We start from the raw sequence: 12,500 nt of genomic DNA on the forward strand, positions 1-12,500 counted from the left end.
TACACGGCCATTAAGAAATTGTTTACTTAATTATATTTAGGTTTTACTCTTTTGATATAATAATCCTTCTTCTGCCAAAATATAGATTCTATTTCTTAAATTAAACACACATTAGAGAAGTTTTTAATTCTCTTATTTACAAAAGTCAATATGAAGGCCATATAATTAAAGCCAGGAGGCCTGATGAATTAGCTGTTAATTTACTAAAGAAATTATAAAAGAGATATTTACTAGTATAGTTTAATTTTTTACAGTTTATCATTTTTCAAGATTTTCTCTTCTGTAAATTAAAATAGGATTTACCACAAAAGTTTTACTGTTGTCTGAGTTATCTTTGTTTAGATTGGAAGGAGTTTGCACATAGCTGCCACCACTACTCCAGTTATTACCTCATTTCAACAAATAAAAATTCTGCTTGTCTTTTGATGAAAATAAAACTGTTCTTCCTCCCAGAAATGTACAACCATTAAGAGAGAGACAGAACAACTGGAGTGAACAAATGATTCCTCATTCCATATGTGCCACATATTACCTGTTTTATTCAGAATATAATTAGAAAATGCCCTGCTAAATTTCCTGTACCTTTGTTCACCTTGACTAAAAATAAACTGACAAATGAATTTTAATTTTTCATTTTAAGGTCAGAATATAACTTTAATCCTACAGTAGTTAATAAATCTGAGTATCTCCTTTAATCTGTCATCTAAAACTCACAGCCATTTACTGTTTGATTACAAAGGAGTACTGCTTCCAGATGAGAGTAATAAAAGTTTCTCTTCGAAGACACACTACCAGTCTTAAGAAAGGAGTTGATAATTCTCTCCTACATCCCAATGGATCTGCCCCCGAGATGGAGGTCCAAAGTTCCATTTAAAGTCAATAGAAGTTCTAAGAAATATAACAGAAAGGTGGATTAAGGTTAATAAAATGAAATTTTATAAATTGTATGCATATATATGTATATCAAGATTTCTCTACGATTTCTTGCCCTTACCTTCAGCATTATATTGAAATTTATTCAAATTTATGCAACATTGTTTAAAGGAACTGGATTTTACATGATTTGAAGGCTCACTCCCAAATGATTTCAGGTAGTTTTGCTGAAGTGCTCTTAAAAAAACATAACAACAAAATTCATTATGATTTATCATTCTATTTTTAAAAATAGAATTTTATTTTATAAAAGTAGTAGATGTGACCCAAACAGCTACAATAAAATGAAAATACAGTTGTAATTACTTTGATCCTTGATGAGTACAGATAGATTTTGCCCAATCTCAGAATTAAAACTAGTTGCATGTTGAGATATAATTGGTACTAATCAACTTTTGTCTAATAAATGGAAACCTTCAACAAACATCCACCTATGGATCTAAGGATCTTTATATTTCTGATCTGTTGGCCAGTGAAATAAAAGAAAATCTAAATTATATCTTGGTACTCAGTCATTAAGTGAGCTTTCAGGCTGCTCCAGAACTCCTTTGAACCATTCATCCAAGAACTATGTTTGCCTTGTTTCTTGGGCTAAGTTTCAGTCAAAAATGTCAGGATGGGTATAAAGATACACAAAATGTATATCACTGTTCCTTTCTAATTCCCTCCTTGATAACTTGGGTTCTGGAAGACTTGAGGACTTTGTCCTCAAAGTCCAATAATTGGGACCTGTGGCTGTGGCTATCTTGCCCCACACCCCGCCCCTGGCCCCCTGATGTGGCTCACCCATTTTTTGGTCTATTTTCTGCAGTCTATTTCCCTTTGCTACATTGCCTGATGGGATGCTGTCCATCCACTGCTGGCTCCTGAAGCTCTCTTTTGCATATCTCTACAGAGATTGCTGCCCCCCAGGATTACATATGGTTCATGCCATTAGGTCTGTCTAATCTGGGAGACAGGCTGCTCTCCTGAAACTATTCCTCTGCTCTAATTAAACTGTAGTGCTGACTCAATGTTCAGTTTTCTCCTGAACTCTGTTAAATTACACTCTGTTGGTTCTGATCACGAGATAGAAATAGGGAGTAAAGCCAATATTTACCTCTTGTTCTAAATCTAGTGCATTGTGTCCTTTATTGATATGCTAAGTAACAGAAGGACTCTTTTTTTTTTTATGTTCATTTATTTAGTTTTTGGAGAGAGAGAGAGAGAGAACAGGTGAGGGATGGACAGAGAGAGAGGGAAAGAGAGTACCCAACCAGACTCTGTTGACAGGGTGGAGCCCGACATTAGGCTCAATCTCATGAACTGTGAGATCATGATCTGAGCCAAAATCAAGAGTCAGATGCCTAACAGGCTTAGCCACCAAGGTGTCCCAACAAAAGATATCTTAAATTTAATGTTGCAAGTGCAAATTTTTCTATAGTAAGGTAATATTGCGTGACCACTGAATACTGTTACTTCTGACTTTTAAATGTTTTGATGATGTTACTCCATTTTTAGTCTTCAAAGATTAAGATAGTGTTAAACAAACAAAAAAACTTTAGTTTTTACTAGTTATATTAGACTATTTGATCATCTGTTGCTTAAATGAATTATTTAACTCATTAATCCTAATGATGGAAACTGCTTATGGAATATAGAAACCCTGAGATAAAGTTTTAAACTGTGGTTTTTGGTGCCAAAATATTCAAGTACATTGTGGTACTTATGTTAATGATCAAGTTTAAATTCTGATAAAATACTTAAATACATATAATTTTAACATATATTAAAATACAATTTTTCGTCATGGGAAGTAACTTCTCATTAAGAAATATTCTGAAATGATAGCTGATGTTGTGTAACAAATACCTTTGGTCATAAAATACATATAGTCACCAAATATACATCCACTTCCCAAACCTTATGTCAAAAGCTGAAGATAATAAAATACCATACAGGTATATTAAAACCTTCATTTTACCCTGATAGTAGAAGTAGGAAGAAATTAATATAGCATGGCAATATTCCTTTTCTAACAATGCAGTCAATGACATTTTGACCCTTAGAGAAAGGAAATTTCTAAGGCTCAACTAGTGTTAGTGCAAATGAAGATGTTCCTTCTAACAAGGTATCTTCTTTAGATATGAAATAGAAGCAGTAAGCTACAACAGTGTCAGCTAAAAGTTTTCTGACACACTTTGCCTAAATGGTGGGGATTCAAGCCATGGATGTCAGATATCATCTGTATAGTTCTATAAAAATCCTTCAAAACCCTATAGGAACCCACAAATTCCCACAATTGGCACGGTAGGGAGACAACACCTTTTAGCTGAAGGCTCTGTACCTCTGGGAGGATCTTTTTATTAAGAGGAACTAGAATGAGTTGTAAGTGCCACATATGGGGACTGGAATAATGTAAAAAAGAACAGCAGCCACGAAGCCATACTTGTAGCACTTAAAAAAAAAAGATGAGATGATAAAGAGCTGGAATAATCATAAGTTCTGTACAATCACTTTGGAAAGAGATCTCAAAGCTAACTAGCAAAGTTAATGAAAAGTTTAGAGATTAAATAAAAAGGGAATTAAGTCAGAATGAAAATTAGGAAGTTCAGAAATGTTAGGACAAAAAAAATTAAAGGTGACTGAAAGTTGTGAATTAGAAAATCTGCAAAATCATATGTAAAGCAAAACCAGGGGAAATAAAGCTTTTATGTTTAGAGCTTCAAAATGTCTCTTAATGATCCAAAATATCAGCAAAAATAGTGCAGGTTTAACAGGCATGAAAACAATGAGAGGGAGCATTCTATTTGCTCAACTTGTCAGTCACTTTCAACCGCTTTCCTCTGAAATACAGAGCCACTTTAATTTTAAATGCTTTTGTCCACAGAGAGATCTAAGGTCTGCAGGGATTTTATATAAAATGTCACCAACTTAAAGTGTAGGGTCTGCAAATTCTGCATGTACCTACAAAGTGAAATTTAAATTTTAAGGCAGCCAACTAGAATAGAAGGAAGCAAGGCAATATTATATACGTGAATATCTTTATAATGTTCCATGACAACTCATGATTTATATTAGATTTTCAATATTGTTTCACAAAATGGGAATCTGGAGGTCCTTTTTAGTGCTCTTTGGTTGCAAATTATAATTGCCAGGAGAGGCTGAAGTTTCTCATTGGAATGATGTAACAAGTGAGGTTCTCAAGAAGCAGAGGATATTGTAGAGAGGACCGGGGCATACAGTGTATAGAAAGTTCTGGGGCATGTAGAATACATGTTCAACATGTTAATCAAAAAGATTAATGTGATCCCTGTTGAAGTCTTGAAACACTACTACATGACACCTTTTATGTGATGCCTCACCCTTTGATTTCATTACTGTAAAGTTTTTGGCTTCTAAGGACAACAGATTTATTTTCTCCTCTTATAGGAACCCTATTAACATTCTAACTCTATATGGAAGATCATTAACTCTCAAACTTCAAATATTGGCTTTAATAAGAGGAAGTAAATAATAATCACCTGCAACTAATATAGAATATTAGCAAGTAGAACTTTGAAATGACATAGAGGCTAAGAAGATTCAGGATTGGCAGGTAAGAAACGATCTGAACACTCAACAGTAGGAGACTCTAGTAATCAGAAAGGGGAAACACCATGACAATGGAAGGCTTTGTGCTTAATGGCCTCAATATAAAACTAGTCCAGGAAGAACATTGATTTTGATCTCTAGAAACAAAATTTGAAAATACAAAAATAGGAATCTCATTTAAAAGATTTCAAAAGAAAAAAATAAAGCAAAGTTGAACCAACATATTGAGAGCGAGGAGAAACAACTGATTAGTTAAAAATAAAACCAAGTTGAACTAAATATGGTAGTTATATCAATAAACTTCTCTTTTTGCTTCAGATTTGGAAGGAGACAGGAAATGGATTGACTCTACCAGTATGAGTTCACCTTCCAGCTCTGCTCCAAATGTTTTCTGATCTTTTCATTCAGTTACATCTAACTCATGGGAGAAGGGAGTAAGTTCAAATTATTTCCACTTGAACACAGTATCAATAATAAGTAATAATAAGTAGTCTTTTTAAGAGGCAAACATTAATATAAAATAAGAATCTAAATTATTTTTATCCATATTCTATAGAACTCTGAGAAGTCGGTAAGCAGGAAATACTGGCATGAGGTGGATAAGGGAAGAGTATTCTAAAATTGTAATTATACACAGCTCAGACTCTAAGGGGAAGTATTCTTTTTTTTAATGTTTATTTTTGAGAGAGAGAGAGAGAGCATGAGCAGGAGAGGCACAGAGAGAGAGGGAGACACAGAATGGAAGACGACTCCAGACTCTGAGAGGTCAGGACAGAACTCATGAACAGAATTGTAAGATCATGACCTGTGTCGAAGTTGGAAGCTTAACCAGCAGAGCCACCCAGGAGCCCCAAGGGGAAGCATTCTTTACATTTGTTCAGACCATAATGATTCTAAAACTCTGATGATAGTAGTAGAAAATACAGATTTTAAAAATCTATTTGACTGAAAAGAGTCAGAACAAATTTTAAAAACTTACTATGTAGAATTTCTATTATTCTACCTGGCTTTAACCTTTCCTAGTTTTTACTAAAATCCTCTTGAATATTCGATCTGATTAATAATGCATTAATTTCAGTACTTTTTTTCTTTTTTAATTCACCTTCAACAAGATAAATAAAATTTAACAAGATCTGAGAAGATAACCACGAATGAGGTGAAGGGGCCTGCTCCTTACTATTCAGATAAATTTGAACAGTTATAAAATACATATAAGCTAAAGAATTAAAATTAAAAATAAAACTTCACGAGCATACTCTACCAATATTTAGAAAAATGTCTGAACTCCCTCATAAAGATGAACATTATATTTAGTTATCCCTCCTCCTTCCTAAAAATCCCTTTTTCTCCCTTCGTCTTCAGAGTTCTAAGAGAATCCTGGCCTTTCCTCTTATAGGGATTACATTGTGAAATCAAACCATTTCACGTAAACGCGTCTTCCATGTGACTCTTCATAATCATCATCATATAGTTACCAAATGCTTACTTTGTATGGCTTAGCCTTTTGGAGGTTTCATATAGTGCAATACGTCCAAAACATAGTATCTGTCCTTCAGCTGGGGCTGAGGAGTTCATGCACGGGCTCTGTTAGTTCCAGAAAATGGTATGTGGAGTAAGCGCTTCAAAAGTGTGGAGCAAAGGGTAGGTCCTGACAGCACTGTTCCTCAGGAAAGCTTCCTGGGAAAACAGGACTAGACTCTTAAGAAAAGGCAGAATTTAGGTAAGGGAAAGGAGATGGAAGAGCCAAAAAAGGAAAAGGCAGAAAGGCAAGTAGTGAATCCAAAACGAATGCACTAAATTGGCAAAAGCCTTCCTTCAGGGCTTTCTAAGAGTAAAACTTGTAGTGAAGAGAAATTATTAAATATGGAGCATCAAACTGCAGAGTATAGATGATAATTTGACATCTCCTATTCTCTTAATATAAGAAGCACTAACCTGTAGCTATTCCGCTCTTTGAAAGCTTCAAAACATCTCTACCAATCCCAGGAGAATACTTCTATAGTCTACTATGTTACTATTTGGATTTTGATTTTACCATTTTGGAGTTGAATAAAAAGACTAAACAAACAAACAAAAAAAGGTTCAGTTTCCTGAATTGAAGGACACTTAGGTTCTTGGATTCAACAAGAAAAACACTGAACACATAATTTTCCCTCCTAAGCTTGTCCTCTTATAATTTCTAGTTTTCTTTGTGAGCTTCCAAAGTTTCTATGACTTTTCCTAATTTTCCTTTTTGTTCCCAACATTCAGTGGGGTTGTTGTATCTGGTCTTTTTTCCCTACAATGCTTTTTGTTTTGATTCCTTGCTCTCCGCTCTGAGGCTTGTACTTAAGTTAGGTACTACCTTTCACAAGAATTAATCTCCTGCTCTCAGTCTCTCCCAACTCCAGAATATCCCGCCATGTGTGAGTTTCATTCAGCACACTTCCAGATTACTCTTCCTAAAGCACAGATCTGAATGTGAACCTCAAGCTCATGACATGAACAGCCTCCATACTGACTAAAACAAACACCACAGCTTGATATTTAAGACACTCAATAGTCTACTAACTGCCACTTCATATATTCTAAAGTCTATTTTCCTTTTTGTATTTTAAATTCCTGTCAAACCTAATAGTCAATGTTTTCTAGGCATATATCATGAGTTCCTGTTCTGGGTTGGTATTATTCATCTGAACTCTTCATTATCTATAAACTCAAATAACATATTTTTTTCTTTTCTTTTCTCAAAGGTCTCTTATCCTGATGATTCCATGTAACCTGCTTGCTACCATAAAGTTCTGTCTCATATTGTTTCCGTTTTGGATTGACTTACTTCATGAATTATAAGAGGGGGTGAGAGGACAAGAAAAGAGATGGTCAAGAAAACTAAACACACGTTTATGGACTACCTTAAAAATGCATTAAAATTTGAATTATCTTAATATCATTTTAAATTTCATTTAGAGTGACAATAAGGTATTACAAGATGTAGTATAAGCTAGTGACTATGTGGGGGACATGGGAAGGAATTATTATCTTCTAGACACTCATTTCACTTGAAAGAACCCTATGAGGTAGGTATTATTATTAGTTACCTCATTTTCAGCTGAGAAAACTGAGGAAAGAAATGAATCCTACTCAGCTATTAAATGCTAAATCTGGGGTTGGAACCCCTACGATCTGTCACTAGAGCCCATATACCGAAAGCAGCAGGCCTCTCTGCTTCTTATTCACAATTGCATCAGTATAACTACTCCCTTCCAAAATAACAACAAGTGCCATGGCTTCATTTCAGGGCACAAAAATATGCAACTGAAATATTTTCTAACAATCCTTTCACTTCTGTTTATTTTTCAAAGTACTTTAATTATACGTAGCCAAATTTTGATTGAGAGATTCAGGTAATATTTTTCCTTTGCCCCATAGTGTACATAAAATGCTTAGCATTCTTTAAGTACAAGCATATTAAAACTTTAGAAAGATGAAGATAGAGAATACTGAAGTGACATGCCATCAATAATATTTGATGTCCAATATACCAAAAGTTAATGATAGAAGAAACAGTCGAAGAATGGATGACAACTCAATATTTTGCAAGATTATTAAAAATCGATATAATTTATAGAAATTAGGAAAAGATCAGATTTGGTCTTCCTCAAATATTTTTTCTTTTCTGAAATCTACTTCCAACAGGCAAGGGAAGCTTTCCTTATATCTCTCTATGGAAAATACACCTAAGTAGTTTTCACAAGCCTTAATTCATATTGGCAGAAAGCATACACTAAATTGACTATGAACATTTTAGTTTTATATACCTATAGGGGTAGTATGTTAGACACTAAATCTATAATTTTTATATATTATTTTATACATCCTATTTTTTTGCTGAGATATTTCACAATTAAACTGACTTAAATAATAAAATGAGGAGTCTAAAATAGCAATTGCCAAATGAAAAAATACAACTAAACTAGTGATGTCACAGCTTAGCCCAATTTCTATTTCAGGTTTTATTTTTATTTACTTGCTTTTTTATGTTTATTTATTATTGAGCCAGAGAGAAACAGAGCATGAGTAGGGGAGGGGCAGAGAGAGAGGGAGACACAGAATCAGAAGCAGGCTCCCAGCTGTCAGCACAGAGCCCGACGTAGGGCTCGAACCCATGAACTGTGAGATCATGCATGACCTGAGCCAAAGTCGGACACTTAACTAACTGAGCCACCCAGGCACCCCAACTATTTCAGGTTTTAAAATAAAATGCTTAACCAACTATTTGACTGAATCATTTTTATTTTATTACACTTACACTGAAGAGTACACTTCTTTACATAGCCTTTCTGTAGGGTGCACGGCCACCACTACCCACTACATATTAACACAGGGAGTTATATCAGCGACCTACACACTTTTATTATCAGCGTCTTTCATTTCTCTGAAATCAGTCCTTTTTAAAAGGGGGAAAACAGGATCTAACTGTTGTTTGCTCTTTAAAGTTTTATTGTTTTAGCATTTTATACAGAGAGCGAGCACCAGCACACTCAGCAGAACTACTAAAAGTAAAAGGCCCCAGCTACCCGCTGCCTGGCTGACAGGATAAAGCAGAGGTATGGAAACTTTTGTCTGATGGTTCACTCCCCTTGTTTTAGAGTACTCCTACTCTCAAGAGCATATATTCATGTTCTTTCTACTTTGAGTTTTATTACTTCTTTTGTATTATTTAATACATCTAAAGACACTTCCCAAAGACAAATTTTTCCATTTTGAAAAAGTAACGGTTTGGAACCTGATAAAACACATTAATGTTCACAGTGTGTTTTTCGCAAAGGTGATAGAGTAAAAGTGCTATAAAGCAATTAAGCTCATGATCTTAAAGACATTAGTATGTCAAATAGAATAAAATGTTTAAAAAGTCAACAAAAATAAGATCCTAGGAAAGGTCAAATGGATATAGGCTTGTATAAAGACCACTTTTCTCATTCGGGTCTTTGACTAGATATTTAATGCAGAAATGGGGAAGAAAATATAAAAATGAGAGAAAGCACTATTCTTACCTCAATAACTGGAAATTTAGAAGTATATGATGTTTAACTCTGGGAAGTATGGACGTAAGTGTTGGCTCATCCTAACAACCGGATGGTGTGTATACTTCATTATTCAGATTATAATTTTTCCCCCGAATTCTAAGTTCTACCAAGGTCAACACTTTTTAGTAAACAAGAAACTGATATGCTTGGCCTATTGAATAAGGCCAGGCATTTTTTAAAGTGTCATACACATTTCTGAAATCCACAATACATCAATTTTTAATACATCTACTCTCTCAGCTCCATTAAAAAGATGGTAGGGGAAAGATTTTAGAGTAATTAATGATATAGTTAGCTGCTAAATATTAATAGGAATCGTAGTCTTGCATAAAATATAACATATAAACCTTGCCAATACAGACGCACCAGTAATTAAAGTTGAATATGTAATTACCCTGATTTATAAGACAGGCAAAAAGTTACACTTTACTAGCTTCTATGTAAACTGTGGCTAACAGTTAAACTTTGCATTTTACGGTTTATAAAAACGGGCAATATCTTGACTACAGTTCATAAATGGTTTAGAGACCTGTAATAGTAGTAAAAATTACGACAACTTATTCCATCATGAATATTTTTATTGCCTCATACAAACCAAACTGTGATAATGACCCGTAAGATGTAGACTCATCTTAGACCCTGCTGTACCCCCAAGAGAATGCTCGTAGTGCTAAGAATTTGTAGAGGACTGCTAGTATAATAATTATGGGACATTGGAGAGAATCTAAAAGATGCATTAAAACTGATTTCGATACACTTTTTCATACCATGAACATGGGGCAGTTGGACTCTACTTAGAATTGTATTTTGTACTTATATGCCATCAGCAACTTCAGAAGACCACTGAGTCGTAGAAGCACGCGTGTACAGGCCCTCCCCGCCACCGGGTCGCTCACCCACTTACATGTGCGGCTGCGGCGAGCAGCCCGGACTGCTGTTCCCGTTGCTGTCGATGTGATCCAGGGAGCCATTGAGGTCTTCGTGGACGGCCTGCAGCAGGCCACTGGATGCGTTGTTGATCAGTCCCGGGTTACTAAGCAAAGGCAAGCTGCTCTCTGCCAAGGCAGCCTAGTGAAATGAAGAAGGTAATACAACTCTGGAACTGCCCTTTGAAATATTTTTTTGAACATGTATCTTCTTTTAAAGGGTTCGGATCCCAATGTGGAGGTTTTAGAAGCATTTAAATAAAATGCGTGGGAAGGACAAAGACTCCTAGCTGGCCACTTGTGGCAGAGATATCAAGAATATTAAATGTGATGCGAAAATGTAAACAGAAGCTCACCCAGCAAACTTTTTCATTCATGTTTCAGCCTTCCACATAATGAAATGCTGTATTCTCACATGTCGTGAAAAACCCCAACATATAAGCAGTTGCTCTGCTTTTTAAAAATGACCAGGACTTAGCTCAAAATAAAGAAGTCCTGACATTTGCCTCCTCTGCATAAAAATTATATATTATAATTAAACTTTAAAGTTTTTGCCACAAGCACCATGTTCCCCAACACTATGATGTGAAATCATTTATGACAGCCTGGATAAATATTAATGCATAGCCACATGCATTTGCAAAAGCTTCTATCAATCTAGCATTTGCAGGAAAACCGAGTGTTCCAGATTTTGCCACAGGGTGTCCTTCTTGCTTCTTCACATCAAAAGTAGCTTGAATTAGAACCAGTGCTTTCTGCAGTACTAGGTTCTACAACTTACTTGGATGATAAACCAACTCTTAAGAACAATCACAGTCCCACTACAATACAAGGCATGCAAAACAAGCAAACAAACAAACAAAGGCAAAACATTCAAATGCAAGGATAATGGAAAAGTGTGTTTGATGCTCTTACCTGCAAACTGGCATTAAGAGCTGCTCCATAGCCTAAACTGGTGGGTATATTTTTTACTAAGGTTGGGCTTCTGGAAGAAAACAGATAAAGATGATTTCTAAGTCAAAATAGAAAATATGTGGATATCAATAATTTTAGCGAAAAAAATATGTTCTGGACCGTTGCCTCACACTACTGGTCCAGAGTAAAAGGCCACAGAAAAAAGGTGATAGATTTCTGATATGTAATTCTCTACATATTGTCTATCAACTTGGTCCAGGGGTATAGAAACTTTAGACTATGATGTACCAACACAGTGAGGCGTGAGCTTGAGGATCCCCTAACCCTGTGTCTGGCTCTGTAAAGGTTTCATTGCCAAGAAGAACAGCATTCATATACAATTTTCAAAATGTAAATATACAACACAATTACAAATTCGATGCAATCAGGACATAATTAATAGTTAATTTTGAGAACACCATGAATTAACATAACAAATTACCATAGTTAATTAAATGACAACATAATGGATTAACTATTTCTTGAATCTAGAAATTAGCACCTACTTGACTACAGAAATCAAAAGTGAAGGGCCAATAGTAGATAAAATACATTAAAGCCATGTTTTCACAGAATGCATTCGTGGCTTGGAGGAGCAGGAAAATGCTACCTGGAGGTAATTTATTAGGCACAAAATATATTCTATTATATTTCTGACTTAAGTGTGGTAGCCTTATTCTCTAGGGAAAAAGAAATAGGATTTCCAACTTCCTGGCTGGTAATTTTCTCACACTACCACGTCCTGACCATCTTAATAACAATGAACATACAGCTGACATACTTGGGGAAAAAGCAGGGTAGGTCCTAGGAATACAGTTTGGCCTGGAAAATAAAAGAGTGATCAGGACACAAAATCACTAGTTTTTAAATAAAATCTTTCCACAAAGTCTTCATTAAAAAATGGGTACTTTCAGGAACACAAGTGTCTGTACCATTAGCTTTATTTTAAAGTAGCCTTTTGTGCTCTAGTACAGGTTATAATATTGTGTAAATACTGGTGGTTCCTCTCTCTAGAAAGCATGTTCTCTACTGTTTTTTTCGATGCAAA

General features: G+C 35.1%; 1 protein-coding gene across 1 annotated transcript in view; it reads right to left on the reverse strand.

The window, feature by feature from the left end:
* The window catches only part of FOXP2 (forkhead box P2), a 396,567-nt gene that overhangs the window by 16,245 nt on the left and 367,822 nt on the right, over positions 1-12,500 (reverse strand). Inside the window, exons 16-17 of the mRNA XM_029924675.1 lie at positions 11,414-11,483; positions 10,477-10,640 (exon numbers count right to left, since the gene is read on the reverse strand). Coding sequence (XP_029780535.1) covers positions 10,477-10,640; positions 11,414-11,483 — 234 coding nt within the window. The remainder of the gene's footprint in view (positions 1-10,476; positions 10,641-11,413; positions 11,484-12,500) is intronic.

This window comes from Suricata suricatta, chromosome 2 (assembly GCF_006229205.1).
Source record: "Suricata suricatta isolate VVHF042 chromosome 2, meerkat_22Aug2017_6uvM2_HiC, whole genome shotgun sequence".
NCBI classification, from domain to species: domain Eukaryota; kingdom Metazoa; phylum Chordata; class Mammalia; order Carnivora; family Herpestidae; genus Suricata; species Suricata suricatta.